The 12,469-nt window shown below is 34.3% G+C and overlaps 2 protein-coding genes across 2 annotated transcripts; one reads left to right on the top strand and one right to left on the bottom strand.

Moving 5' to 3' along the window:
- Positions 1 to 395: 395 nt before the first annotated feature.
- LOC131025062 (14 kDa proline-rich protein DC2.15-like) lies at positions 396 to 1,318 on the top strand. Its single transcript, XM_057954658.1, has one exon. The coding sequence runs from the start codon at positions 655 to 657 to the stop codon at positions 1,063 to 1,065; it is 411 nt and encodes a 136-aa protein (XP_057810641.1). The 5' UTR covers positions 396 to 654; the 3' UTR covers positions 1,066 to 1,318.
- A 9,764-nt stretch (positions 1,319 to 11,082) lies between these two features.
- LOC131025051 (14 kDa proline-rich protein DC2.15-like) lies at positions 11,083 to 12,109 on the bottom strand. The gene has a single exon (XM_057954648.1). The coding sequence runs from the start codon at positions 11,789 to 11,791 to the stop codon at positions 11,366 to 11,368; it is 426 nt and encodes a 141-aa protein (XP_057810631.1). The 5' UTR covers positions 11,792 to 12,109; the 3' UTR covers positions 11,083 to 11,365.
- Positions 12,110 to 12,469: the final 360 nt, after the last annotated feature.

Here is a 12,469-nt window from a genome sequence, read left to right as displayed (position 1 = left end):
TATAACCTCACTAACTGCCATCCTTACAACTAATTTCATATATGAGTAAATTTTTTTTTGAAATTACAACTTTCACATATTTACACACATACCACTAATGAACCTCTTATTTTTGAAAATAACTTCATTAACTATCATCACCTTATTCCAATTAGTATATAGCACATTAGCACACGCTTACAAACAAAAAGTTGTTAATTAGTACTTGAATTTATCAAAAAGCAACCATCAAGTGATCCTTTTATCAAAATACTTTATCATTATTAAGTTCAAAGAATACAATTAATGTTACTAAATTGTGTAATCATCAATCCAGGACGAATCATTTCACCACATATATTTAAATAGAACAAGATAAGTTAAACAAATCCACAGATTTAGACTCAAACCACCAATCTCCTACAATAATGCTTCACATGCATTCAACAATTTATTTTCGTGCCAGCTAAATAATCCCTGGTGCACCCATGATTGCACAGTATTAATTTCTCTATCAAACAAGTGACATTTTTTACTAATTAATATCACCTAAACTTTCACCTATAAATAGTCCCACACATCAATGCAAACCTCACCATCTCAAATAACTCTACTAACTAATCTCCTCCATAATCCTAATTTGTGAAGAGATTTTTGGTGTTTATTTTTTGAGAAATGGCTTCCAAGCAAAAGACATCAATTGCACTATTCCTTGCCCTAAACCTTCTCTTCTTCACTCTTTCAAGTGCGTGTGGAACGTGCCCCGGTCCAAACCCTAAGCCCAAACCTAAGCCAAAGCCGAAGCCAACTCCAAGCCCTAGCAAGGGTAGTTGTCCTAGAGATACCCTAAAACTAGGGGTGTGTGCTAACTTGCTCGGCGGATTGCTTGGTGTGACCATCGGAACTCCTCCAAAAAAGCCGTGCTGCAGCCTCATCGTGGGTTTGGCTGACTTGGAGGCGGCCGTTTGCCTTTGCACCGCGATCAAAGCCAATGTTCTTGGGATCAACCTAAATGTGCCTGTTTCCCTTAGCTTGCTTCTCAATGTTTGCTCCAAGAAAGTTCCAAAGGGTTTCGTTTGCGCCTAATTAATTTGGGTCACGGCATCTGTGTTTTTTAATTTGTGATGTTATGTTCTTAATTTCCTAAGATTCTTGAGTTTTTAGCTTTGCAGTTCTTGTGCATGGCAGCTTTCCTTGTTTTATGTTTGTTTGGGTGGCAAAATCATGCCCGCTATATATGCATGTGAGCTTGGAATGATATATGTAGTTTGTCGATCGTAATGTTACTCTACATTTGCAGTAATTAATATAACGAAGGATATCGCTACTAATTAAAACCGTAGAAGTTATTAACGATAAATTCTACAACCTCCGTCCCATTTAATTTGGCACACTTTCCTTTTTTATTTGTTCCACTTAAATTGACAATTTCCTAAAATAGTATGTGATCCCTACTTTTTCTACATACATAAAATAAGTGAACCCTATCTACTTTACACTCATAACCTTTTATTCTTAATTTTCGTGTTCAATTCAAAAGTGCCAATTTAAATGGATTGGAGGGAGTATTTGACAAGTAAATTAATCTTTTTACGGTATGCAAAATAAGATTTTTTTGTGGATAAACTTGCATAATACAAGAAAGCGCAGAAAAGTACAAATAATTATTTACTTGGGAAAGTAACAGGACCAATAATCATATTTATAGCATATAGATAAGCTTATTCTTCACCACAACAAAGATTCAATTTCCAAAAACAACATTAAAGTCCGTGCATGATGTTATCCAATCATTAATCAATTAAGCATGATTATGTTCATACAGTTGTCTGGTATGAGAATTGGCCTTTTTGGCTGCAGAAACTTGTTCGGAGGATTTAAAATAAAAACATTCAAACAAAAGAAAAAAAATTAAGCATGATAGGTCACTTATTGACGAAATAAATATACACACAAAAAAAGAAGAGGTGGTCTAGGATATAATCGGGTGTATTGTATAATCGGATTGATCCACACTCAAATCTTGACCCGCATTTTGATTCGAATCGGCATCTCGATCCAAATCATGTAAATAACACTATTCGATTATACAAATGACACTGCGTATAAATGACACTATAACATTGTAAATGACACTGTGTATAATTGACATTATTTAAAAATATAAATGACACTTCCTGTAATTGATATTACTCCCTCCGTCCATGAATTAAAGCCCCACTTTGGTGTGAGCACGAAGACTAAGAAAACTGAAAAATGTGATGTGGATGAAATAAAAGGGTAGTGGTTAAGAGATTAGAGTACTTTTACAAATTTTTGATTAGGAGATTGCTTTTAATTTTTTGATTTATTTTTATATGCATTTGTAATTTATTTTCCTTATTTTTCCTTTTATAGGTTTGTGATTTTTTTTCTTCTTGTTTACTTGTTTTTGTTTTTTTTTCTTTTTCTTTTTCTTCTTGTTTATTTTCTGCACTTCGATTTTTTTTTTTAATCTATTTTTTTTCTTTTACAAATTGGCAGAAATTAGCAAAGTAAAAAAAATCGAATGGAATGAAGTCAACACTTAAAAGCTATAGTAAAAAATGAGGGAATAGAACATTTCATTGCATTTCACCAAGAAACAAGTACAGTTGTCCCTCCAAAAGTTAGGAGGGATAATCAAATTCACCTAACCTCTAAAATCCCTATAAATACCACAGTAACTTCATAATTAGCATTCATTCTCGCCTACTACAAGTAAATCACTAAAAATAGCCATTGAAAGCCCTAATATCCAAGATGATGACATAAACAAAATAGCACAGTGACTTGCTTGAACATAGCATTGGAGGCAAGCTTGAATATGGTGCAAAAAAGGAGGCAACCTTTCTCTTCAAAGTGAATTTGAAGACCATTTGGAAGATTTGGAGCCAAGTATTACATCAGCGAGCTTGTGGTGTACCTGTCCAGGTAAACTCCATTAGAAAAGGCAGCTCATACAAAAATAAGAAGAGTATTGATGTTGAAAAAGTGAAGAATCTTTTTGTGCTTCAAAGATCATCAATGAGAATCGTGTCTACAAACCTAAGTGTGTCTAAGTCTTTGATTTACAAGTGGGTAAAGGAGAAAAGGCTAAAACAACACACAAATGCTATAAAACCATTTCTTACCCCACAAAATAGGCTATCAAGACTTAGTTGGAGCCTGAAACAGATTAGTTCAATAAGTGAGGGTGGTTTTATAAAGTTCCAACACCATTCACATCGATGAGAAATGGTTTTACCTTACCAAAACTAAGGATGGGTATTACCTCATGCCGGATGAAGAGAAACCGTATAGGACATGCAAATCAAAGAGGTACATTGTGTGTTGTAGCACAACCTATAATTGACATAGATGGCACAATACTCTTTGATGGAAAGTTTGGCATCTTTCCTTTCACAACCATAGAAGCAGCTCAAAGGAATTCAAAAAACAGAAGCAAATGTACCATGGAGGTGAAGCCAATTGCAGCCATTACTAAGTCATGAAAGCTTGCCTTATTAAAGATGTAAGCTGTTACAGTTTTTATTTTATTAATGAATGCTATAGTAGAATCTGTAACAGGTCATCATTTAGCCCTTTATTTTGGCAGATGGTCCCAATCTTTAAAGCTAAGTGGCCATTGGCAGCAAACAAGCACATATTTATCCAACAAGATAATGCCAAACCCCATATAAAACCTGATGATCGAGAGATTCTAGCGGTTGCAAATACTGGTGGATTTAAAATCCAACTAGTATGCCAGCCAGCTAATTCGTCGGATACAAATGTGAATGATCTAGGGTTTTTCAGAGCTATACGGACACTGAAAGATCAAAAACCAGCAAGTAATGTGGAGGGATTACTAAAGAATGTGAAAGATGCCTATGACGAATACCTACCAGAGAAGCTAAACCATGTGTTCCTCAATTTGCAAAGTTGCTATCACGAAATAATAAAGGCAAATGGTAGAAATAACTATAAAATTCCCCACATGAACAAAGACAGACTCACAAGGCAGGGGTTGCTACCAGACTGTATTCTGGTTGAAGAAGCACTTGTAAGGGAAAATCTAGAGTTCCTAGAGTTAATTGGAGGCAAGTGAAGAAGGTGAAATTTACAACCTTGGAGATGTCATAGAAAGGCTGCATCAAGTGGGCATTACTGATTAGTTACTATAAATTAGTGCAGGGTTTACAGATACAAACACCATGATGGCAACAAATATACACAATTGGTACCACAAATACACAATTGGCAGCAAATATACACCATTGGCATCATAGATACACAATTGGCAGAATAGATACATATTTGGCAGCAAATTAATATACACAATGGGCACCATAGATACACCAAACGCATAAAATAACAGATAAGGCATCACCAGCCATCCCCACAATGCACAACAAATAAGAATCACAGAAGGCATCACCAGTCATTCCCCACCAAAGAACTGTAAACGGAATCACAGAATGGCATCACCTGATTCGCTTGGCCTTCTCCCTATCTCGTATGAAAGATTCTCTAAATTCGGAGGTTCGCTTGGCCTCTTCCCTATCTCGTCTGAAAGATTCTCTAAGGTCGGAGATTCGCTTGGCCTTCAGCCTCTCTCATCTGAAAGATTAAGACACTGGCTGCATTGGCTCCGATCTAGAGAGAGGCGCGCCGTTTCGATTTTCGGCAGCAACCACGGCGTCTGCTTCAAATTCCAGCATTATCGGCTCCAATCCAAAGAGAGGGAGGCGCGCCGCTTCGGTTTCAGGCAGCAACCACAGCGCCACTTCGGTTTTCGACTGCATCACCTCCGATCCAGAGAGAAGGAGCAACCACACCACTTCTGAGCGATCGAAAGCTGCCGCTTCGCATTCCGGAGGCAACGGCTCCGACACACATAGATCGAAGGCGATGAAGCCTGCTTCCGACACAACCGACACTGATTCATAGAGATCGAAGGCCGAGATTTGGGTTTCCGGCATAATCGACTCTGTTTTTTATGGAGGATAAAACCGAGTGACATAGTGTAGCACAACACCCTCCATCAAAGATGGAGGGTATTTTGTCTGTGACAGATTCATTGAGTAACAGAGAGAGGAACACGAGAGAGAGAGGCTCCTAGGGTTTATTACAGAGAGAGGCAGACGAAGAGAGATAGGCTATAGATCTAGGGTTTCTTCCAGAGAGAGGAAGATGAAGAGAGAGACGAAGAGAGATAGGCTCTATAAATCCTTGAAAATGGGGATGAATTAAATAAGGCTACAAATATTAAATGGGGAGGGATAATTCTTGATTATTAAGTGAATTAATTAGCTGCACTTAGTGAATTAATTACTTCTATAATTAAGCAGGTTTAAAAATGGGGATGGATAATTAATGGCAAAGGGTAGTAATTTTAAATAAAAAGGGAGGGTAAAAGGGTACAAAAAGCAGAATAGGGCTTTAATTTGTGGACAAATTTTTCAGGGTAAGTATGGCTTTAAATTGTGGACGGAGAGAGTATAAGATTGTAATTGACACTATAACATTTTAAAATGTTACAGTGTCATTTATATAACCGAAATAATGTTAATTATAGGCAGTGTCATTTACATGATTTGGGTCAGGATGTAGGCTCGGATAAAAATGCGAGTCAAAATCTGAGTGCGGGTCAACCCGATTGTATAATACACCTGATCGTATCCAAGTTTTTATGAAAAAAGAAAACACTTGCTATCTATCTCCGATCGGAGCAAAAAAAAAAAACCTTGATATCTGTTCCGAAGTAGTTTATTGTATTATAATTACTAGCTAGATTTATTCTGCTATCGACGATTCAACATTAGTCTAATAATTATGATCCAATATTCATATTCAAAAAGTTAAAGAGGCAAAAGTTAAAATTATCAATTTACTTAACTTAAATAAAAATTAATAGTGATCATAATTACAGAAATATAGTATTAATTATATATTTATCAAAAATACCTTTTTATTATCATAAATTAGAAACATTTAAAATCTAAAAATTCTATTTTATTTTACATAAATTTAAATTTGAAAAAAAAAAGATCAAATAGAAAAAGAAACAATCAAAACCCTAGCCCAACCCTCCATCAAACAGTTGCCTCCTCTTCAAGAATTCCAACGAACAACAACAGCTAGCAGGCCGCCGCCGTGAACCCCCATCTGCCTTGTCTTTCTCTCTTGATTTCTTCTCTATTGACGCAAATCCCAAGCCTTCTCTTCTTCGATCGATTTTCGGTAACAATGTGTGTACGCTAGTGTGATTAATGTTCAAGGCCTGAGATTCCGAGTTAGTGTCCACTATGGCGCGGATTTTAAAATTCTTTAATTGGTTGTCTACAACAATGTAAATCTAAAATCTTTTGGAGTTTGGGACGGCGACAGAGTTGGTAGTTTTCAGTTTTTCAATTTATGTTTTCTTAAATTTATTTTTCCTTTTATTTTATTTTTATTAGATAATTTTATTATTAAAGATAAAATCATCTAGTTATTCCAAACATAGTTAGTATTAATATGTTTTTAGTTTTGTGGTTACCATGAATATTTTGTTAACCAAATTAGTTATTTAGAGCTATTAAAACAACGCTAAATACCTGATCAAATGTTGTAATTATGACATATATGAGCTATTGGCAAAGACGCGATATACTAGCATTACTACTTTCATTTTACGGCCATAATTAGAGAAAGTTTAAATATATATGGGAAGGATTAAAGAAAATCTAGGTTTTTCTTTCATTATGGTAATGATGATAAAGGGTAAAAACAAATCTAAATTGAAATAAATTGGTTTGGTCCTAAATTAGCTGGAAGTCTTAGTCATGGGCCATGAGAATAATAGTATTGCCCGTGACTCAAGATTTGGTGCAATGTAATGACCTTCTTCAACCAATCAAAAACAAAAAAAATACTTAAATCTTTTTTCATTTCTACATCAATGGATGGCGGCATTCTAACATGATAATTTATTTATTTATTCTCACTAAATTAGAAACTTTTGTTTATTGCTGACTTTTTAGTTTACAAAAGAGCTGCGTACACATTGAGTACAGTTCAAAGATATTTTAATTCGTTTTTTGGTTATATGGACAAAATGTGATAGGGACATTTGCAAAAATGCCCACATCCTTATAAAAACTTGTAAAATTGCCCACTTTCATAAAAGTGAGCAATTTTACAAGTTTTTATAAGAAGGGGGCATTTTTCCCTATTAACACAATGTGATACTATTAGTTTACAGTTAAAAGATATTTTAATTCGTTTTTTGGTTATGGACAAAATGTGATACTATTAGTTTAGTATTATCGTATTATTCCTTATTAATTTGTGATTTCTCGATTGGGACAACCTAAGTACACGTAATTACATGTGTTACATTAATTAGGGAGAACATAAGATTCCATTTGTGCACCAAATAAATACTCATATTTCTTTTTTGGTTCGTCCACCAAATAAAGTATTAAGTACTCATTAATCTCCTTTTTTAATAATTGTACTTAATCAATTTCATAAAACTCGTATCATTCTCAAATGAATACTCATTTGGTGAATAGAGGAAGTATAATTTTATAAATTTCATAAATATTTTCAATAACCCCACGTGAGATGATTGTAAGAGCATCCATATTGATTAATTGGTTCACATCATCGGCCTTGGGGATGAGCCCGCCGATGTTGACGGAGAACTCGAGTCGCGGCTCAAGTGAACGAGCCATGCTCATCCAAGCTTTATGCATCAATTTGTTTTTTAAAAAATGAAAAAGTGTTCCAACGGCAAAAATTGGTAGTCACTGATATCTTTATTTTTTTTCCCCTCTTTTTGATTATCACCACTTTTCTACATCATTTTTTTCTCCAATTTATGTGCTATTTTTTTAATTGGTGTATTGTTCCTATTTATGTTGTTAATGTAATTTCATGGTATTTCAATTATTTTAAGTTTGGAATTTAAATTAAATTAAAACTCAAAGACTTAAAACTAATTCATATGAGTCATAATGAATCAAACCAATGTAGGAGTTGGCTCATAAATGGACCTAGAGCATGGAGGCTCAACCAATATTGATATATATAGGCGCGCTCCAGTGAGACCCCTTATTTTCGTGAGACATTGAGTACAATGAATAAGACATATATACTGATGAACAAGGGTCACAAGGCAGTATATACTGATGAATAACGAAATTTAAAAAATTGGTAATAAATAAGACATATAAACTGATGAACAAGACAGTATATACCGATGAACAATGCAATACATATTGATAAATAACAAAATTTAAAATATTTTGCTCCCTCCAGGATTCGAACCCTGAAAAAAAAAATCTCCCTCTAAATATAATATCAGCCATAGGATTGATGAAATAAACGCACGAAACCGTGTCTTAGATCTCAGTAAAAATAGGGGGTCTCGTTGGAACTCCCCTAACCCCTATATATATATATATATATATATATATATATATATATATATATATATATATATATATCTTTAATTTGTATCTCAAAAGGAAAAAGAAAAACTGAGAGTGAAACATGTACGACAACATGCCATATATAGTTAAAATAAATGATATCCCAATTGAAATTATCTAGTCTTACATTTCCACGACCTTTTATATATAATGATATATACACTAATTAAGTGAAGACAAAAACTTTGATGCGGCTGCTGCGTGCCACACCCATGGAGTCGCCGTAGAGGAGCATCAAGATTCGCTTCCGTAGTTGATCACCGCGTACTACATGCAACACCTGCTCATCCATGATACATATATATTTATGACAAATCAAATTTTGGCCAAAATTAATTAAAATTGGAGATGTTCTATAAGAGTGTGCTCTAATAAGACACTCGCCAGTGACAGGGGCGGAGCTAGGGGTGGGGCAGGGGGGTCACTGGGCCCCCCTGGGATTTTAAAAAACAGTAGGGGTATTTTTGTAATTTTATATTAAAGATAAAAAATATATAATTTTATCTACATTATTATTATGTTGAGCTATTTTAAACTGTAATTGGTATGCAATATTTAGAGTTAAGAGGTTTTGAAGAAGTGAACACACAATTAATTTATACATATCATGATTGGATTGGATTTTAGAGATTTATTTTTTTAATTTGATATTAAAAGTTACTTTATCTTACAAAGTTTTATGAGATGTTTGCAAATAAAATCACAAACTATTTCAAATTTGTAATTTTAACATGACTTTTGACTGTGGCGAATTAAATCACTATTTTTTCAATTACGTCCCCTATTTTTTTTAGATCGTCAGAGTGTTGAATTGCAACTTACGTGGATTAGTAAAGACGACGTCGTTTTTGTGAGGCTTAAACAACGTCGTTTCGTACAATTTCAATTATTTTTTTTTTCAAATTAGAAAGAGACTGTATCTTGTATTTGCACCATAATTTTCAATATGTAGTAATTTTATTGAAAAATACATCGTAACATGAATATTACATGGAGAAATAATTCACACAAACTTTAAGTTAACAATTCGACAATCGAAAAAATTGGGGGATGAAATTGCAAAAATTATAAAAGATGAGTGATTTACTTTGCCACACTTTCAAAGTTACGTTAAAAAAATTTTGGACCCCCCTGAATCATAAGTCTGGCTCCGCCCCTGGCCAGTGTCTTGTTACAGTTTGTATGAAATAGTGACTTTCCATAAAGTCAAATAAGACTTTTCTTAGAAACACTTACGACTTTTTTCTTAAAAGCAAATAAGACTTTTTTTAAATGAGAATTTGTTTAAATACGACTTTTTTAATAAATAAGACACCTTTGAATTTTTAAATGAGAATTTGTTTTAATATAAATCAGACGTTTGATAAAATCAAACAAGACTTTTCTTAAAAGAAATAAACATTTTTATTCGTGAATGAGAATTTGTTTAAAAATAAATCAGATTTTCATAAAAACAAATAAATAAATAAATAAACTTTAACACCTTTTGATTGACAAACCAAAAAAGTTAGTGTGGCAAATTTTTCGTGAATAAAGAGAATATTAAGTTAAAAACAATATTAACAAAAACTCAAAGAAGGGAAGGCATCACTGGAAATGCTCAAATATCAACATCCAAATCTCATGTCACAAAAAGGCCTCCATTTATATGACCTAAGCGTTAAAACATCACCGTAACTTTGACTATTTTTTAGAAAAAGAACTATATATTACGAAATTTGAAAATATGGACTATATGTTACGAAATTTGAAAATGAGGACTATAGCTTTCATTTTTTATATTTACACTCCTATTTCGGGCCGTGATGGAAGCTATAGTCCTCATTTTAACGTGTTAAATAAGAGTGTAAATGTAAAGATGAAAGCTATAATCCTCATTTTCAAATTCTGAATATATCATTTTCAAATTTCATAACATATATATAATTCTCTTTGTGAATAATACTAAAAGTTACAGTCCTGATTTAACAATTAGCTCCATTTATAGTGATAGCCTGATTCCGTATGAGGCGACTGCTAGTAATGGTGGATGGAGGGCATGTTCAAATTCTGAATATATCATTTTCAAATTCCATAACATATATATAATTCTCTTTGTGAATAATACTAAAAGTTACAGTCCTGATTTAACAATTAGCTCCATTTATAGTGATAGCCTGAATATTCCGTATGAGGCGACTGCTAGTAATGGTGGATGGAGGGCATGCTCATGCATCCTTTCCTATAGCACGGGAAACGACAGTTGTGGTGTCCATGGCAGACTTGCTTCAAGGGGGATCGGCGAAATGACAAGTCCAATAGGTCCATGGGGGTGGTGGTTGGTGGAGAGAAATGTTTGTTGACTATAATTTGTTTTTGATTACGGTGAATTTGAATTCAAAATTTTTTATTTTAAATATTAATTACTTTACCGCTAATATTTTTTTTAATGTATCATGGGCACCATGCCTCAAGATACTAAAATGAGTGATGAAAATATTGCTAGCAGTGGTAAAAATATCTCGTACCGAGTATGCCGATGCGCCATTAATCATATATATATTGTACCAGTAATATGGAAAGACATTCATATATTCGGAATCATACACATCAGAGTTCGCCATTGTAGGTCCCAACACAATCATTAATATACAAATTCAAAATTCCTTTTATAAAAGAAAATAGAAAATTATACAACTTGAAAAGGAGCTAAAATAATTAAAGAAAAGTAGAGTCTCATGCCACTATCACATAGCTAGTGAGAGCAGCGTACAACTTCTCTTTCACTATTTCCCCCTCTGTTATTTTCATATATGGAATACAAAAGTATACCAATCACAGTAAGCAAAACATTGAAAAACTTTAATCTGAAGAAATATATATATATTGAAATTAAAATCCCATCATATTGTGCATTTGATAATTTATTAGGCGCACTTGAAGCCCTTTGGAACCTTCTTGGAGCAAACATTGAGAAGCAGACTAAGAGAAACGGGAACGTTAAGGTTGATGCCCAAAACATTGGCCTTGATGGCGGTGCAGAGGCACACGGCCGCCTCGAGATCGGCCAGCCCTTCGAGAAGGGTGCAGCATGGAGTTTTTGGAGGAGTTCCAATTGTGACACCAATCAACCCACCAAGCAAATCAGCACATACACCTAGTTTTAGGGTATCCCTAGGGCAAGTGGCCTTGCTCGGGGTGGCCGGGGGCGGAGGGCATGGAGTCGGCTTAGGTGGTGGCGGCGGCGGCTTTGGTTTGGGAGTAGGGCAAGAGCCACATGCACTAGAAAGAGTGAAGAATACAAGGTTTAGCACTAAGAAAAGGGCAATTGATGTGGTTTTATTGGAACCCATTTTCTCTCTAGGCAAGGTTTTTTGGTATAACAAGTTGCTTGGAGATTTCTGGGATGTGTAAATTTGATGCAAGAAATGGGGTTTTTATAGGGTAGAGAAAGATACTTATTCTTAAGGTGAATGATGAATAAATTTTGAGAGTGGTGGATTGTAGCTGGCACAACATGTAGCATAGGTTTGGCAAAGTTTTGGATGCATGTGAGTATAAGGATTGCAAATTGCCGTGTTCCTTTGCTCGATTCCATGACTATGGCTTTGTCTAAATTATCTTTGCTTGAGACATTTCAATGTCTGAAATACAGAGTAAATTAAGAGTGTCCCACAAATTGTACACATTCATTACTATGCATTTTTATTCCTTTTTTTTGTTATTTCTTTGGTGAGAACACGCAAACGCTATCTCTAGTGTGCGCCCAATAAATTTATGTTACTGTGTGGGTGAGATTTGAACTTCAAGTCTTTGATCTAAAAAATACTCGCTTCACGGTAGGCCCATCCAAGGAGACTGTTATATTCGTCCCATCTTGGATAATAACTTGATATTTGCATCTGACAAATTAACTTTTAACCTACTATATCAGAATTAGTCTATGAAAATGATGCTTTATTTGGTTTTTGGACGTGCGGTAAATATTATTTATTGGAGAAAAAATTGTATATGGATAGAACTGCTGGGGT

Source organism: Salvia miltiorrhiza, chromosome 1 (genome assembly GCF_028751815.1).
Source record: "Salvia miltiorrhiza cultivar Shanhuang (shh) chromosome 1, IMPLAD_Smil_shh, whole genome shotgun sequence".
Classification (NCBI taxonomy): domain Eukaryota; kingdom Viridiplantae; phylum Streptophyta; class Magnoliopsida; order Lamiales; family Lamiaceae; genus Salvia; species Salvia miltiorrhiza.
The sequence above is the reverse complement of the archived record's forward strand: the minus strand, read 5'-3'. Positions and strand labels throughout refer to the sequence as shown.

What these genes read in the sequence shown, in the direction of transcription:
- LOC131025062 (XM_057954658.1), top strand. Translation starts at nt 655, where the DNA reads ATGGCTTCCAAGCAAAAGACATCAATTGCACTATTCCTTGCCCTAAAC.
- LOC131025051 (XM_057954648.1), bottom strand. Translation starts at nt 11,791, where the DNA reads ATGGGTTCCAATAAAACCACATCAATTGCCCTTTTCTTAGTGCTAAAC.